Genomic DNA, 15713 nt, shown 5'->3' with positions numbered 1-15713 from the left:
GTTAGTAACCTTCATCCAGTGTATTCAAGAATAGTATTTTGTCGTAATGTCCCTGTTACATTAGTCTTAAATGATTAAATTGTCACTCATTATTTCCCCCAAAACATCCTTATAATTTACACACAATCAAAATGCTGGTATTTTGGTTTGTGTTTGATTTTATGTTAATTGAAAATTAATTCATTAAATACCAAGGTTACTTATAAAACGGCACTTAAAAATTCATATACATTTAACAACATAACTCAAACAGAATAACAAGAGTGTGTGTGTGTGTGTGTGTGTGTGTGGTGTCAGCTAGACAACATTATAAAGCAGATGCGTAGGTACAGTCACAGTATGCTGCCTTACTGTTTAAATAATTTTTTTTTTTTTGGGGGGGTTTTTGTTTTTTTTTTGTGTTTCTGTCAATTTGCGAGAACAAAAAAAAGATGTTTTACTCTGACAACTGAAAATACATATTGACATATTAAAAATATTATTTAGAACGTAGCCTATCTCCATATAAAAAATACTCATAAAATTAAATGAAACTAGTGTAACCGAGCGTTTCTTATATTGTCTCACTGTTTGGGCTCTAAAATAAAGACACAAAGACGGCACGTCTCACTTAATTCAAATGCTGACAACGGTCAGAAAATACAACGCTTTTTCCACTTCCCTTTTCCCGTCAAAATAAAAGCTCTATGTTTACAACTTCCTCTTAAGCTTCAACTGAGAGATTACCTAATAAAATACATTACAATAGCGTAAGTAATGAAGACAACAAGAAACAAAACAGTTATGACAGCGTTTCCAGAGTGGATAGATGCTAACGTTACTGCCTTCAAGGGGAGCAGGTAAGCTAAAATGGTTTATATGCTAGCGGCTCGCTAGCAAGTGACGGCAATTTATTGATTTAGGTGTTATTTGCCAGGTTAGGTGTTCATATTTTACCATGTTCCTTACCACTGTCTGGATACTTGCATTTCAAAGCTAGAGACACTATAAGTTTTCCTCGGGATTGTGCCATGTTTCTCTGGGTTAATGATGTTGGCTTGTTGGTGGTCTGTATCACAGTGTCACCTCGCGCACGGCGTTCCTATATAACAGACTCTGTGATAAGGATGCTGTGCGCGTGAGGCGGACAGATTGGTAGATTTGAATGTGGCTACAGAGGCAGACCGCAGTATCTACCGCGTCAAAGTCGGGTAAACAAAGGCAGAACGCAGTAACTTCACTTACTGCGGTTTGCCTTGGTACTAGCTACCGAGTCAAAGTCGGGTAAACAAAGGCAGAACGCAGTAACTTCACTTACTGCGGTTTGCCTTGGTACTAGCTACCGAGTCAAAGTCGGGTAAACAAAGGCAGAACGCAGTAACTTCACTTACTGCGGTTTGCCTTGGTACTAGCTTGGATTTTGTAGTTACTGCAAATTTGAGATAGTGATTTCTCTGAAACGGGATACAGTTGAACCAGGAGTTTTTGTCACAAGACGTAGGAGATGTTACAAAGCCCATTTCCACTTTAAACTCAATTTTGACCAAATATGTAGTTACTCGCGTTTGGCTTTGTGACGGCAGTATATATATATATATATATATATATACATGATAAAAGGAGCCCAAAACAACAGTCTGCTTGTTTATTGCTAAGGCCACAGTGTCAAAATTTAAATGATTTATAAAAAATTTAATAACAATAACTTATTTCACCTTGCCAAATTTGACAGCGATAATGCTACTGTTGTATGCTTGTTGAACAGCATGTAAAACATTTCTACATACCAGTTCTAGCTGCGATGAGATGCGTTGTCCGACTGGGATCTTGGGAGCTAAGAACCAGGTTCTTGCTAATCTTGGCCCCCAGTGCTTTGGCGTGGTAGAACTCCCGGGTTCTCTCCATGGGGTAGTTGGTCGGGTACAGGCCACTGAACACGATCGTCGTGCCCTCCAGCGTCTTGCTTTTCAGCTCCGGGGCGATCTTGCGAATGTCCGGCGTTTCCGAGGTCTCCTTCCTCAGGTAGGCCGCGTACCGGGCGTAGTACTCTGCGTGGATCCTTTCCAGCACTTCCTCCAGGTAGATCAGGTGATCGTCCTGGTCGATATCCGCTTCTTCTTCTTCTTCCTCCTCCTCCTCCTCCTCCTCCTCGTCCTCCATGCTCTGGTCCAGCAGCTCCTCGCCCATGGTCACCCCAGATTGTTCACTGTTCTGGGACTCCGTTTCTGGCTCTCTCCTATCTGAGCAGCCGTTCCCCAGCTCGGGGTCCGGGAGAAGAACTCCTGAAGGTTCTGCTGCGTCCGAACCGGTTTGTGCTTCACTCGGGCCTTTAATGTCCCCTTCCCTTGCCCCGTCCCCGGGCTCTTGCGTGACTCCTTCCTGCCCGGACTTCTTCGCCTGGCAAGACTTGGCCTCGCTGTCACTCACGGGTGAGGGTGGCTTTTCTGTGTTGGAGTCATTGTCACTGTCACTGGAAAGGTCAAAGTCCAAGTTGTTGGACCCGTGGCTCGGCGCCGATGAGTTTGCACTGTCCTGCGCCTCGTGTGCCGCCAGCGTCCTGTTGCTATCGTCTTCCTTAGCGTTTGTTCGGTCGCCCGCCTGAGCTTCGGAGTTTCCTTTGCCGCGTCCCGATTCATCCTCCACAACCCCTGTGGGGTGCGTCCGTTCATTTGTCGGTACTTCCTGAGAGGACTGAGACGCCGTGGTCTCTTCGATTCCAGAAACGTTCTGGTCTTTGGCCCTTTTACTGGGGCCGTTATTTTGCTCATCGGCACCGAGCGTCCCTCCTGGTTCGGCGCTCTCCGCTGGTCGACTGGGCGGGCCTCCTGCTGGAAGAAGACAAAGCAGTTACGCAGCATTCAGGGACACGTGCATCAGAATCAACAGGAGACGGTAAGAACAGCGCCGAAGATGAAAGGGTTCTGGCGTCAACCGGGCCAATTTACATCAGATTTTCCCCATCCTGACATCCATGGAGCTCCAAAGTGTTCAATATTGGATAAATAACTATGAAATCATTTATCACATGACATTGATCATTTATTCAAAAAATTATTAACTCAACTCATTATCATAAAATGTTATTTTATCCTTTTTATATGACTTCTACTCATTGCACAATGCCTTTTTTTTTTCTTCAAAAGTCTGCTTTTATTTCATAATGGATTTTTGCAGTTATCGTTATGGCCCTTTTCACCCTGTACTTAGCATTTATACATTCTGGGAGGTCTGTGATCCTGTGATTATAAAACCTCTTAGTGATAACCTTCCTAACACTTCACACGAGTGCACTCCACCCAGGGGATAACCCAGTTTGGGGAAGAGCTGCCCTGGCTGGCATCAACTATTGGTGTAGAATCTTCCTCTAGGGGAAATCTAAGTCCTCTGGATCATTCCGGTGCAAGTGACTGTTTGAGCGTGGAATCAAATTCTCAAGTGATGACCTGTCAACAACACAGAGGAATCCACAAGAGAAGTGGTACTGATGCTGACAAAGTCAAACTTGACAAATAAGAAGAATTATGATTTTTTGGAGGCATAGCATCCTCTCATTTTTTTATGACATAGAAAGATGTACTGTAAACTCTGCACAACATATACTTCCATCAGTGATATTAAGTGGAGTGTACTGTATGACTTGGAACCACTGAGCTGGATGCACAGGAGAGGGCAGCTAAATAGTTTGAGGAAGCAGTGCACGGAGAGCAGGCACGGGCCAGTGGACACCGGCCTTCAGAATGTACTAGGGGTGGGGGGAAAACAATCGATACATCATAGTATCGCGATATTTTCCGTGGCAATAATGTATCGATACACAGACGCCAAGTATCGATCTTTTACTATGTATGTGTCGGTCCGTTTGTCTGCTTGACAATCCCATTTTGTAGCAATAAAATTGAAGTGAGATGAACAAACCGAGAAATGTATCTTTTGAGATAAAACAGATGTTGACAAAGTTTCCTTTTGGGGACATAATTTGAAATTGGGAAAAATTTCAAGTTGGACAAAAAAGGTAAGAAATTGCAATATAATCGCAGAATATTGCAATAGGTTTAAAATCGCAATAACATCGTATCGTGACATAAGTATCGGGATGATATCGTATCGTGAGGCCTCTGGTGATTCCCACCCCTAGTATGTACGAATGCAGCAAATCAGATTTGCGCAAAACAAAGAACTTTAGACTTACATTATTTGCGCATCTGAATGCGAAGAGTGGCTGACAATCTACAGGACAGTGACTAGTCATTGATACAGATACACAGGTATATACGCAGTATACCCACTAAGAAAGCTACAGGATTTCCATATACCCACTTAAAAAATGCGCAATGGCACGTAACAACATACTTTCCATTATATTTTTGATATATTTTGAAATGTCATCTGTGTTTTTCTTCTTCATATAGGCTAAATAAAGGAATTTCCACCATAAATTGATGCATAAAAGTGTGTCAGAATGCAGGACATGAAGTCATATATATACTGTGTGTGTGTGTGTGTGTGTGTGTGTGTGTGTGTGTGTGTGTGTGTGTGTGTGTGTGTGTGTGTGTACAATACATTAGACTACACCACTGATTTCACATCACATAAAGGTTCAGATGGCATTAGTTAAGGATGATAACAAGCCAAATAGGCCCTGTGTGGTCAAAATTCACAATATGTCAATATTGTGTTACAGTCTCTTGTGCTGCACCAATGTGCCCACAAAATAAATAAATTCAATAATCCAGTTTTAGAATGAAGTGGCTACCTAATATGTTGTTCATCTGCCGACAACAAAAAAATCATTTTATTTCAAAATGTATGTTTTGTATTGCTTTTTAAACTCTGCGTTAATAAATAAACCGGTATCTTTATTTCATAATGTTTTTGTTTCAGAAAATACAAGTGCAACTCCAAATAGTGTTTTTTTTTTAATACTAAATCTAAAAAGACATAATTGCTCATTTAGTCAAATCCTTCATGCAAATGTCTGTATGTTGTTGTCCATGTGATGGAGATTACTAGAACCGGTCTACTTAAACGATTTGACTTGCAAAGCAGCAAGAGAAGAGAATTGCTTGAGGGAAGAAAAAAAAATAAATAAAAAATATGATATTCCGGGAGTTTGTATTTGCATTGGACCAAATCTGCTTTGGGCAAACGCTCTATTCTTTTCTCAAAGTAGCAACAATAAAAAGGCCCATTACTGAGCCTGGCAGCTGTTGTAACATGGGCTCAGTACAACCACGAGTTATCACTAATTGATGTGACAGCTTGAGAGTGGGTGTAAATGAGGGGGTCCGACAAAAGTCCCCAAGGAGACACGCTGGCTCCAAACAGCTTGTTTCCTGCTATGATAATGAAGAAAATAACACCGTGTCTGAGGTATGGTGGGGAAAGTATTGGAGTCCTTTAGGACAGTCTATCATTGTTTATTGAGGGGTCCCTTTGACTAATGATGAGGTTGGTGGATAGAGGGGTGTAGGCTCATCATGTAAACTCAGGACGCTGGCTGAACATGAATGCAGTGTTGATGAGTATTTATAGTTTGGGACCAGGCTGAGTGACTCTATAATAAACGATATGACCAAGGAACCTAATAGTTATCATTTTCCTAATATACAGCAAGTCTGTCAGTCAGTCTGTCAGCGGTACCGTATAAACAGAAAATAGTTAAAAAAAAAAAAAAAAATGAACATTGTTTTTTTTGTTCAATATTGATTCTAGGGAAAAGAATAAAAAAAAAAATGTAAATCCCGGAAAAAAAAATAAAAAATACACGATACAAACGATTTTCGATTTTTTTCCCCCCACCCTTAATGCATAACCAAATAATAATGTTATAAATTGCATTTTTTTAGATAATTTGTTGTGCTTTTCCGCCTTTAATTTTGACAGGACAGCTAGGTGAGAAAGGGGAGAGAGAGAAGGGGTAGACATGCAGGAACTAGGGCTGGGCGATATGGAGAAAATCAAATATCACAATATTTTTGACCAAATACCTCGATATCGATGCCGCAACGATATTGTAGAGTTGACTTTTGGTGCTTTCACAAAATATTAACACAATGAGATTTTTGATAACTAATCATCAGTAATGTGGATATAATGACTAAGTGGATAAAGGCAAATAATAGAACAGTTACAGCAGGCTGGTAAGTTCAGAGAATGACATCACTCTACTGTAATGCAGCCTTTAAAACCAGTAAAAGACATTACTTGTGTCATATCACGATATTATGATATCCAAAATCTAAGACGATAGCTAGTCTCATATCACTATATCGATATAATATTGACATATTGCCCAGCTCTAGCAGGAACTCGTCACAGGTCGGACTCGAATCCCGGACCTCTGCGTCGAGGCATAAGCCTCTCAGTATATGTGCACCCGCCCTAACCACTCATCCAACCCGGCCACCTTTCATTGCATTTTTAAACAGTCTGCACCAGAATTGGTCCTATCGCAAATTCGCCTGGTGTCAGAACTCCGTGTCAGTGAGATACAGCACAGAGAACGCTGTGCCTCTATTTCCAGCTATGTACTGGACTGTGTAACAGTCATCATTAGCACTATGAACCCAGGAGAGCAGCCAAAGATCAGTGAAGCCACTGGACTGACTTGCTTGCTTACAGCTAAAAGTGCCTCTCCCAGGGGAATGTGCACAGTACTGGAAACCACTCACTGGACAGGGCATGCTTGTCCATTTGACCCTCAGTGTTGCATAAACTGTCAGCTATTTTTTTCGTTACAGGGTCTTTCAACAAATGCGTCACGTTATTAAAAGGGTAACTTTGGTTGTTTTTTTTTTACAACCCGGATCCTATTTTCCCACGTTTTTGTTGTGTCCAAGTGACTGATGGGAACAACAATCTTGGAAATTGGTCGTGTGGAAAGCAAGGGCGCTGCTGGTTACAGCGTTCTCGCACAACACTGGACCAATTTCAAAAGACTTTTGTTCACATTAGTCACTTAGACACCAATGCATTGGGGGAAATGGGGTCCAGGTTGAAAAATGCTGAAATTACCCTTAAAAAAAAAAAAAAAACGGGAAAAAAAAAAAGACTGTACCTTTCTTTGCCATCTGAGCTTCCCGTGATCCAGGGGGAGCGTTGATGTCCCCTGTGCCCTGGAAGTAGATGTATTTCTTCACCGTGATGAGGTTAGGTGCAAACTTCCACACGTCCTCTCGGTCGTCGATTATGGAGACCATGGAGTCACCACAGGGGAAGAGATTCCTGTCAGGATAAACCACAAGACACTAGCTGAGCCTTTTTGACATAGGCTACACTACCGGTCAAAAGTTTGGGGTCACTTAGAAATTTCCATTCCACTCCATTACAGACAGAATACCAGCTGAGATCAGTTGCATTGTTTTTTTAATCAGGGCAGCAGTTTTCAGATTACATTATGTGCTTACATAATTGCAAAAGGGTTCTCCAATGTTTTGTCAGTTAGCCTTTTAAAATGATATCAGATTAGTAAACAGAACGTGCCTTTGGAACATTGGATGAACGGTTGCTGATAATGGGCAATGTAGATATTGCATTAAAGATCAGCCACTCCTTTCTACAACAGTCGAGAACCCTTTTGCAATTATGTAAGCACATAATGTAATCTGAAAACTGCTGCCCTGATTAGGCCTGTCACGATAACAAATTTTGCTGGAAGATAAATTGTTCCAGAAATTATTGCGATAAACGACAATATTGTCGTTGGGAGACCATTTTCATCTAATATAATGATAATGGCATAATAATGCCATTAATAAAAAGGTACACCTTTTCAAAGATCACTAAACTTTTATTTCTAAAGCATATTTGACACTGGAACTGGAAGACATATTAAATATCCACAATAAATGAACAAAACATCCAAAAACAATAACTAAAATTGACTCTCAGTCTCTGTTATCAAACAAATGCACTGGAATAAAAACCAAACACAACCAAAAACAATAAATAAAATGGAAATTTTCCGGCCGCGATAATTTCCATTTAAAAATTATCGAGCTCATTTATATTTATCATGCGATTAATTGATTTATTGCTTATTGTGACAGGCCTAGCCCTGATAAAAAAAAGCAATGCAACTGATCTCAGCTGGTATTCTGTCTGTAATGGAGTGGAATGGAAATTTCTAAGTGACCCCAAACGTTTGAGCGGTAGTGTATGTCCAAAAGTTCCCCCCCCAGATAAACACTGTGAGGCTGGTATTTATCTCTCTTTGATTGTAGTACTCTTGTAGTGACTTTGCTATGAATCAAAAATAAGGGGCACTTCAATCAGTCCATTTATCTTTTCAAGAGGTCACCGACAACCATTCATTACTAACACAGAGAGAGAATAATTGATCTTTACTCGTCGTGCTCGTCTACAGTCACTAACAATAGAGACAGGTTGTTCATGATACAAATGGGTGCAGAAGCTGAGAAACAATTTGGAGGAATTCCCTGCTGCCAACAGGCAGCGTGGCTCATACGTTTAAATCCACCAAACGGTCCCATCAATACCTTGTAAGAAACCCAAAATGAGACATACGCAAGTTTTATCCATACAAAACATAAAAAAGTCTATTTTTGCTTTCAAACAAAGCAAGAGTTAAATACAGGGTTACACTTTCCTTGAAGGTATCTACATAAGAGTGACACGACACTGTCATGAACGGGTCATAAACATTATAAACAAGTCATAAACGTTTATGGCATAACGCTTCTGTCATTAAATGCCATTCGGTTTTTTTGTCATGACAAGTTAGGGTTAGGGTTAGAATTAGGGTGCATGTGTTCACTCTTATGTAGATACCTTCAAGGAAAGTGTTACCAAATAATGTCTAGGGAGTGGATGGGTGCAGGGTAGCAGAAGGCAATTCCCACCTAAGATTCCCCGTCTTGGAGAAAGGGTCGATGCATTCATCTCTGGAAAGGATCCGATGAGAGAAAAGCTTCTTTTCAGGATCCAGAAAGCCTGGAAATATGAAGAGAAGAAAAAGAAAGCCAATTAAGCGGTATCTGAAGACTGAAGTCATAAACTTCCTCTCCAAGGTCGCGGTAGGTAGTTCACTTGTATTGAAAAGATACAGAATGCTACAGCACTTGCAACAAAGTATGCTATTTTATTTCCACACCATTTCTAGGAATCATTAACAAAACTATCCTCCCACAAAGAAAATAGCCTATTCTCTTATCTGAACCGTGTCACTGTCTTTTACCCCATTATCTTCTCATTCAATCAAGCGTTGAAAACATTCTCACTCTTTCTTACTATGTCTGAGAAGAAATGCACAGATTGATTCTCATCAGAATCAATCTGAGGCTCATATTATGCTTTTTGGCTTTTTCCCCCTTTCCTTTATTGTGTTCTATATCTTTTTTGTGCACGTTATAGGTTCACAAAGTGAGAAAGTCCAAAGTCCCCCCCAAAGGGACTTACCATCTCCAACAGAAAACACTGTTCACAAACTGCTCCAAACAGCTCTATTGTAGTCCAGCCTTTACTTCAGAGACAAACGTGGTCACTTTGTAACACACGTTATAATGCTCGCCTAGCTGCTAGCGTGGCACGCCCTCATACTCTGCTTCTGACTGGCTAGTAGTCCTTACCTAGCTATTGAGCATGTGCGACTCCCAACAAAGATGGAACAGAATTGAGATGTCTCACTCTGTAGCTAAAACAGAGAGCTCAACACACAGGGTGAAAAGAGGAGCTGCAGCAATGTGCAGTACAACAAATATATGGTGTTTTTTTGAAAAAGTAAGAAATTAAACCATGTAAACTTATTCTGATATAACCTCTAAATAAAATTATCAACCTGAAAATAAGCATAAAGCACTTTAAACCTTGGCTGGGGTTACTATGACCTACCCTGGCTGAACAAGACGGCACAGAGTCTCCCTTTTAACCACACAGCAGAAGCTGTCAATAGCTGGAGCACTGCTGGGAAACGTGCAGACCTCCCTGCATCAGGACCAGTAGTCAAATCCAATTCAAAATGCATTAAACATTCATCATATGGAGGCAGAAGCATACTATGCCAAGGCTGCTTCTATTAAACACAGTATAATGAAAGATTGCACCCTGAATACCAAAATACAGCATATAAACAAACTACCTACACTTCAATATAACCCGGCATTAAATCATAACTGAAATATTTTCACCTAAAAAAGGAAACCAACACCAGTCAGCTACCAGTCAAATGCTGCTTAAAACTGGGCTACATTTGGAAGGGCTGTCTAGTGTACCTGCAGATTTAGCAGGTGCCCACCCAAAGACTTAATGCCAGACATTAACTAGCTTAACTTGCATTTGAAAATGTAGCACCCCTGCTGCTTGCAAATGACACAGAGAGATATTAGATGCACAACAGTGAGCCAGCATAACAGCATCTGGAACACAAAACATGAGCAGACATCTCCCTCTTATGGCCACAACCAGGCGGTACAAGTAGAAGCATTCTATATTGATATCAATGAAACCGTGCGGATTCATGTAATCAGCAATTATAATGTGGGGGGGGGAGAAGTGCTGTACAATGTTAGGGAATGAGTCCCTTACCAGCAATGGTGTGCGCGTAAAGGCGGCTCCCGAACGTGAAGACGTGCAACTCGTAGAGTTTGGCGATTTTCTCCAGGAAAGCCTTGCAGTGTGGGCGCAGTCGCGTGTGGAGCATGGGCTCTCCTCGCCCGAGCTGGAAGTGGAAAATGCCCTGGTGGACGTGACATAGAGCGTTAACTATGACACGGTGTGGTAAATGCACAGATTTAGGTCTCAGAATCTGCTCTCTGAGGAAGATTTTGAATAAGAACGTCAACGATAAAAAGGCTGACAACTGTCAGTGCAAAGTGACTTCCAGAAATGACTACTAGATCTAGTTTCTAATGGCAAACGGAGAGTGACCTTTACCCAAAAGTGTGCAAATTACAGCACGTACTTAAAACAGTCATTTGTCATGAGGCTTTGACATCACTGCACTGGCAGACAGCCCTTTTATCTAGCTCAGGAGAATCATCCTGAAAACCATTCCTGTCCTCCCTATTATGTTAGAGCAGAAACTCGTCAGAAACCAAAGTATTCATAGTTGTTCCCAATGGCCACTCGAAAGCGGAGTGAAAAGCTGACTGGCATAGAGAGAGAAGCGGCATGATACACGTTTAAATATGGGGAAAACACAAGACTTTCACAGCATCTCTGTTGTGGGTTTTTGAACTTTACTCATGTGCGAGCAGGGCTCTGTTTCACCAAAAAAAAAAAAAAGTCTTATTAAATGCTTTAAGTGATATCTGGTTGCAAATATGAAGTTAACTATCAAAGAAATCACATAAACTCAAGTACAGGGGACATCAAACTACTGCATACAATCAATACATGTTTACATTTTAATGTTAAGTTCCATGTTCTGTTATCTATTAACAGATGTGGGGGTGGCAGTAGCTCAGTCTGTAGGGAGTTAGGTTAGGAACCGGAGGGTCGCAGGTTCAAGTGCCGGTACAGACCGAAGTACAGAGTGTGGACTGGTAGCTGTTTGTGTCCAAGTGAGTGACGGGAACAACAATCTTTGACATTGGTCCAGTATTAAGCAAGATCGCTGCAGTCGGCTGTGAAACGAGCTACAATGTGAGTTAACAGGGCAACTGTCCAGTTTGTATTTACCTTCACAAAAGTGCTCGTTTTGCCGCTGACAGACTCAGATTAATATTCTAATTGTCTGACAACAGACAAATTGAGGTCAACCTTTCTGTTAAAGAGTAAGATCCTTTTTTTAAACATTAAAAACATCCACGAAATCACGTTCGCTAAATCCACCAGACTCCATGTAAATAAACAGTAATATTAAAAATTGTAAAATACACTTCATTCAAAGTCAACAGAAACAAAATAAAACGATGAAAAGACGTTTTGGGTCGACTTTCCACTTTTCCAATCACCACAATTCTAGTTTTGGTTGAAATAAACACATAGTTTACCGATTTACATTGGGAAATATGTTGGCTCTATAAATGCTAAAAGTATTGCTTTTTTAAATGGAGTCTGGTGGGTTTAGCGCTTGCGACTTCAGACCGGTTTCTGGTTAAACAGAAAGGTCTCAAAGAGGTTTTAAAGGTCTATCTCCATGTGTCAGACACTTAGAATATTAATCTGAGCCTGTTAGTGGTAAAACGAGCACTTTTGTGAAGGTAAAATACAAGCTGGATAATTGCACTATTAAATTACATTGCAGCCTGTTTCTCCGCTTCTGACTGCAGCGATCTTGCTTAATACTGGACCAATGTCAAAGATCGTTGTTCCCATCAGTCACTTAGACACAAAAACATAGGGAAATGGGGTCCAGGTATAAAAAAAAAAAAAAAAAAAGGTAGTTACCCTTTAAGACCTTAGCTAATGTTAGCAATTAATTTTTAGTTTACCAAAGCAACCGCGTTTACTTAAAAGAATTGACAATTAGACAATTATGTAATAATTGTTGCAGGCCTAGATATGATGGAATAATACCTTATTGGACATACGCTGGCAGTGCTGTTCAGTGGTGTGGATCAGCGTTTGGTCCAGGTCCACCATCAGGACCAGCTTTCTGTTCCGGTGGAGTCTCTGCTGGTCTTCTCTGCCCAGCTGCTCCGCTTGCTGTTGGGAGGGAAAAGAATGAATGGAATATCCTGGGCCACCACCTCTTGATGTTTTTTTTTAAATGATCTCAGTTCTTCATATATAATTAATAATTGTGTAAATAAGCAGGTATTACCAGAATTTCACGTATGGTTTTGAGCTTACATGTTTTGATTCTTTTAAAAAAGGTGCCCTGCCACACGTATTTCATTACTTTGTGGTAATGTCTACAATGGATAAAATGCCTTGGTTACCTTGTTTCATGCCATTCTAGTGTGGAATAGAAAGCCTGCAGGAAGACTCAGCACGATTTGTGCCAGTTCTCATTAATATTCAACGAGCTAAGCTGTTTGAATCTGATTGGCTAACAGCTAGCCCATGAGAGCCTGGCTGTCAGCATCCTTTACCCAGCGCAACTGGGTGAGCTCATGAATAGTAATGAGCTCAGGCTACATGATGTCAGACTGACCAGCTTTTGTAATTGGCCTGATTTCTCTGCTTATTTCTGTTCAGTGGCTAGAGCTGACAAAGGAGGTAGAAGTTCATTTTCACATTCACCACATAACACAAACACATATGGACCTAACATATTTCAAAAAAATGCAAGAAAAAACAGTTTTGTATGGCAGGGCACCTTTAAACTTTGTTATTAACAGTGTGTTTGTGTGCCCTGGGTATTGAGCTGCATGTAATTGCCCTGACAGGATAATACATTTGTATTTAATTGAATTGAATTAAACTAGCCCTGGAATGCAACCTACTATAGGGGTTGAAAGTTAGCACTGGCCTTGAGTTTGGATGAGAAAGAAGAAGAAAAAAAACATCTACCTTTGATATTTTCATATTTCCGGTGTTTCATTACATATTCATTGCATAGTTTAAACTGGTTGACGCTTCTTATTCACGACTGTGGAATTATCATTTTGTTTCGGCAGAGAGTTGTGTGTTCTAAATACTCTTAACAAGATTTTCCACCCCGAAATTCTTGACATTCCTCGGGAAACGTTGAGCACTTGTTCAATTTGAAGATATAAAATGTCGCAAGGGTGGGGGGAGGGGGGGGCACAGTGCTTCCAATAGGAATGCCCACACAGATATCTTAGAATAGCATGAATATGAAGTATATGTGCCCTACTAGCCCTGTCTTCCACGCATCTCCATCATATGACTCACCTCGGAGCTGACCATCAGCTCAGGGACACTGTGCACCATGGAGACGGTTGCTGTGGAGATAGGAGTTTGCTGGTTCCCATTTGTGCTCTGCAGCCTTAGAAAGGGAGAAAGAAAGAAAAAACTTTGGGAGTCATGCATTTTGTGGTTTGTGCATCTCTTGGGTCCTTGAACATATTGTGACTGAGTAGAATGACTTAGCAGCAGTTAGCACGAACAACACTACAACTGGCAAAATATTTGGTTCATTGCTGGGCAGTTTTAAGCTACTTTTAGACTGAATTCTTGTTGTCTATTAATACATAAAACATGTTATCAAATGACATGCAAGAATGATTCTCTGCTGTTCAACAGTTCAGTGCCAGTCTCATCATGGATCCTCACAATGCAAACTTTAAGGGGTTGACCGTCAAAAACAACTTTCCGCGTTCCTTTCAAGCTAAAACTTTAACAACACTTTGTTTCTTTACATCAATAATCCACAATAATGTAGCTTATCTCGGGTTCTAACTTACAGCTGTACATTTCACATCTTCATCTAACTGAAAGCAAGGAGAGGGCAGAAGGTGAGCACTCGATTTATGCCCTGAGTTGTTCTCAGCTCTCACTGTCTGATCTCTGGTGCCACCTGATGGTTTCAAATATTACAGAATCCACCTGAAATACTCAGGATCAGATATATATGTGTGGGGTCAGCAAGTAATCAAATCAGATCACGGTCATTAACAATGAACAGGAAAATGAAAAACATATACATGTATAAAAATGTTACAGTGTGTGCATGCCCTTACTGAGTCAGGTCCTGGCCACATTCAGCACATAAACCCTTCATTACTATCGGATGGCTGCATTCTTCTACCCGGACAATGACACCTCTGGAAAAAGAAAAACACAATGTTGCTGTAATTAACTTTTCGGTAAACCAGTAATAGTGCTTTAGTTCCATTTTTTGGTGAGATTTTCATGTAATAGACATTTGCTTCGTAGCATGCGAGGCCTCGGTATGAATCAAGTTCATCAGATGTTACATGTTTTAACACATGTGTATCACTGATTAGCGGTGAGCCTCAAAACTATATGTTTAATGTTGGGTTTTTAATAGGGAATAAGTTGTAAATCCAGTCAACTAAACATGCCTGTATTTATTTACAATAATAAACAGCTTGGTACACAGCTGTTTTGCTTTGTATCTAATTAAGACACTACAGTTAGATATATTTATTTTTTAAACCTTTTCAAATAGCTAACCTTTTTGCTATTCTGCGAAATTACTTTGTTACTTCACTTATGGAAATCTCCTTCCACATACTAAATCATTTCTGTTCTAATTTTTACACCGTTTTTATATTACTTCTTTCTGGCAAATTGCTGTCACAACAAGCAGCATGGATCTTTTTTAAGTTTTTGAAGGCAACACCACTTCTCTCACAGGCGTGACTGCAAATCGTTTTAAGTTTTGAATCAGAGGTGTAATGCTTATTGATATCGGAGGAATGTCACCGTAGACAAATATGTGCTAAGCAGCTGCTGAAAAATACATCTCCTGTTATTCTGAAATAATAGGCGAGCAAGCAGAGGCAGGCGTTAAAACGGCTAGCTGGTTCAAATTCAGTGGGACAACAGAGGCAGCCTCGGGCCATTCTTCTACCTGTCAACCTACACAGCGTGTACACATCTCATGCACGCGAGAGCGAGACAACACTCCACGTGGTTGTGCCTTCAAAATAAAAGCGTTAAGATGTTTTACTTGTGAGCATGACCGCAAGTACATCAAACAAACAATTAAGAATCCGTGTAATGTGTAATACAATTTTGCTGACAATTGGGTTGCATCTCCACTTTAATTGCAACTGCTGAAAATGCCCAGAAACTACTATCTAAAAGAATACACCTTTATTTTGAAAGTGCTGGCCAAAAAGGCTGCTTGTTTGTTTTGACTGACTTGACGCTGGTGCGAGCAAACGCTGCGAGTGGTG

At 40.6% G+C, this 15713-nt stretch overlaps 1 protein-coding gene across 1 annotated transcript in view; it reads right to left on the bottom strand.

Annotated features, from left to right (window-relative positions):
* The window catches only part of ctdp1 (CTD (carboxy-terminal domain, RNA polymerase II, polypeptide A) phosphatase, subunit 1), a 105091-nt gene that overhangs the window by 88642 nt on the left and 736 nt on the right, over positions 1–15713 (bottom strand). The window contains exons 3-9 of the mRNA XM_039820872.1: positions 14529–14612; positions 13741–13834; positions 12457–12585; positions 10522–10672; positions 8841–8931; positions 7037–7203; positions 1767–2807 (exon numbers count right to left, since the gene is read on the bottom strand). Of these exons, the coding sequence (XP_039676806.1) occupies positions 1767–2807; positions 7037–7203; positions 8841–8931; positions 10522–10672; positions 12457–12585; positions 13741–13834; positions 14529–14612 (1757 nt within the window). The remainder of the gene's footprint in view (positions 1–1766; positions 2808–7036; positions 7204–8840; positions 8932–10521; positions 10673–12456; positions 12586–13740; positions 13835–14528; positions 14613–15713) is intronic.

Source organism: Perca fluviatilis, chromosome 13 (assembly GCF_010015445.1).
Source record: "Perca fluviatilis chromosome 13, GENO_Pfluv_1.0, whole genome shotgun sequence".
NCBI classification, from domain to species: domain Eukaryota; kingdom Metazoa; phylum Chordata; class Actinopteri; order Perciformes; family Percidae; genus Perca; species Perca fluviatilis.
The sequence above is the reverse complement of the archived record's forward strand: the minus strand, read 5'-3'. Positions and strand labels throughout refer to the sequence as shown.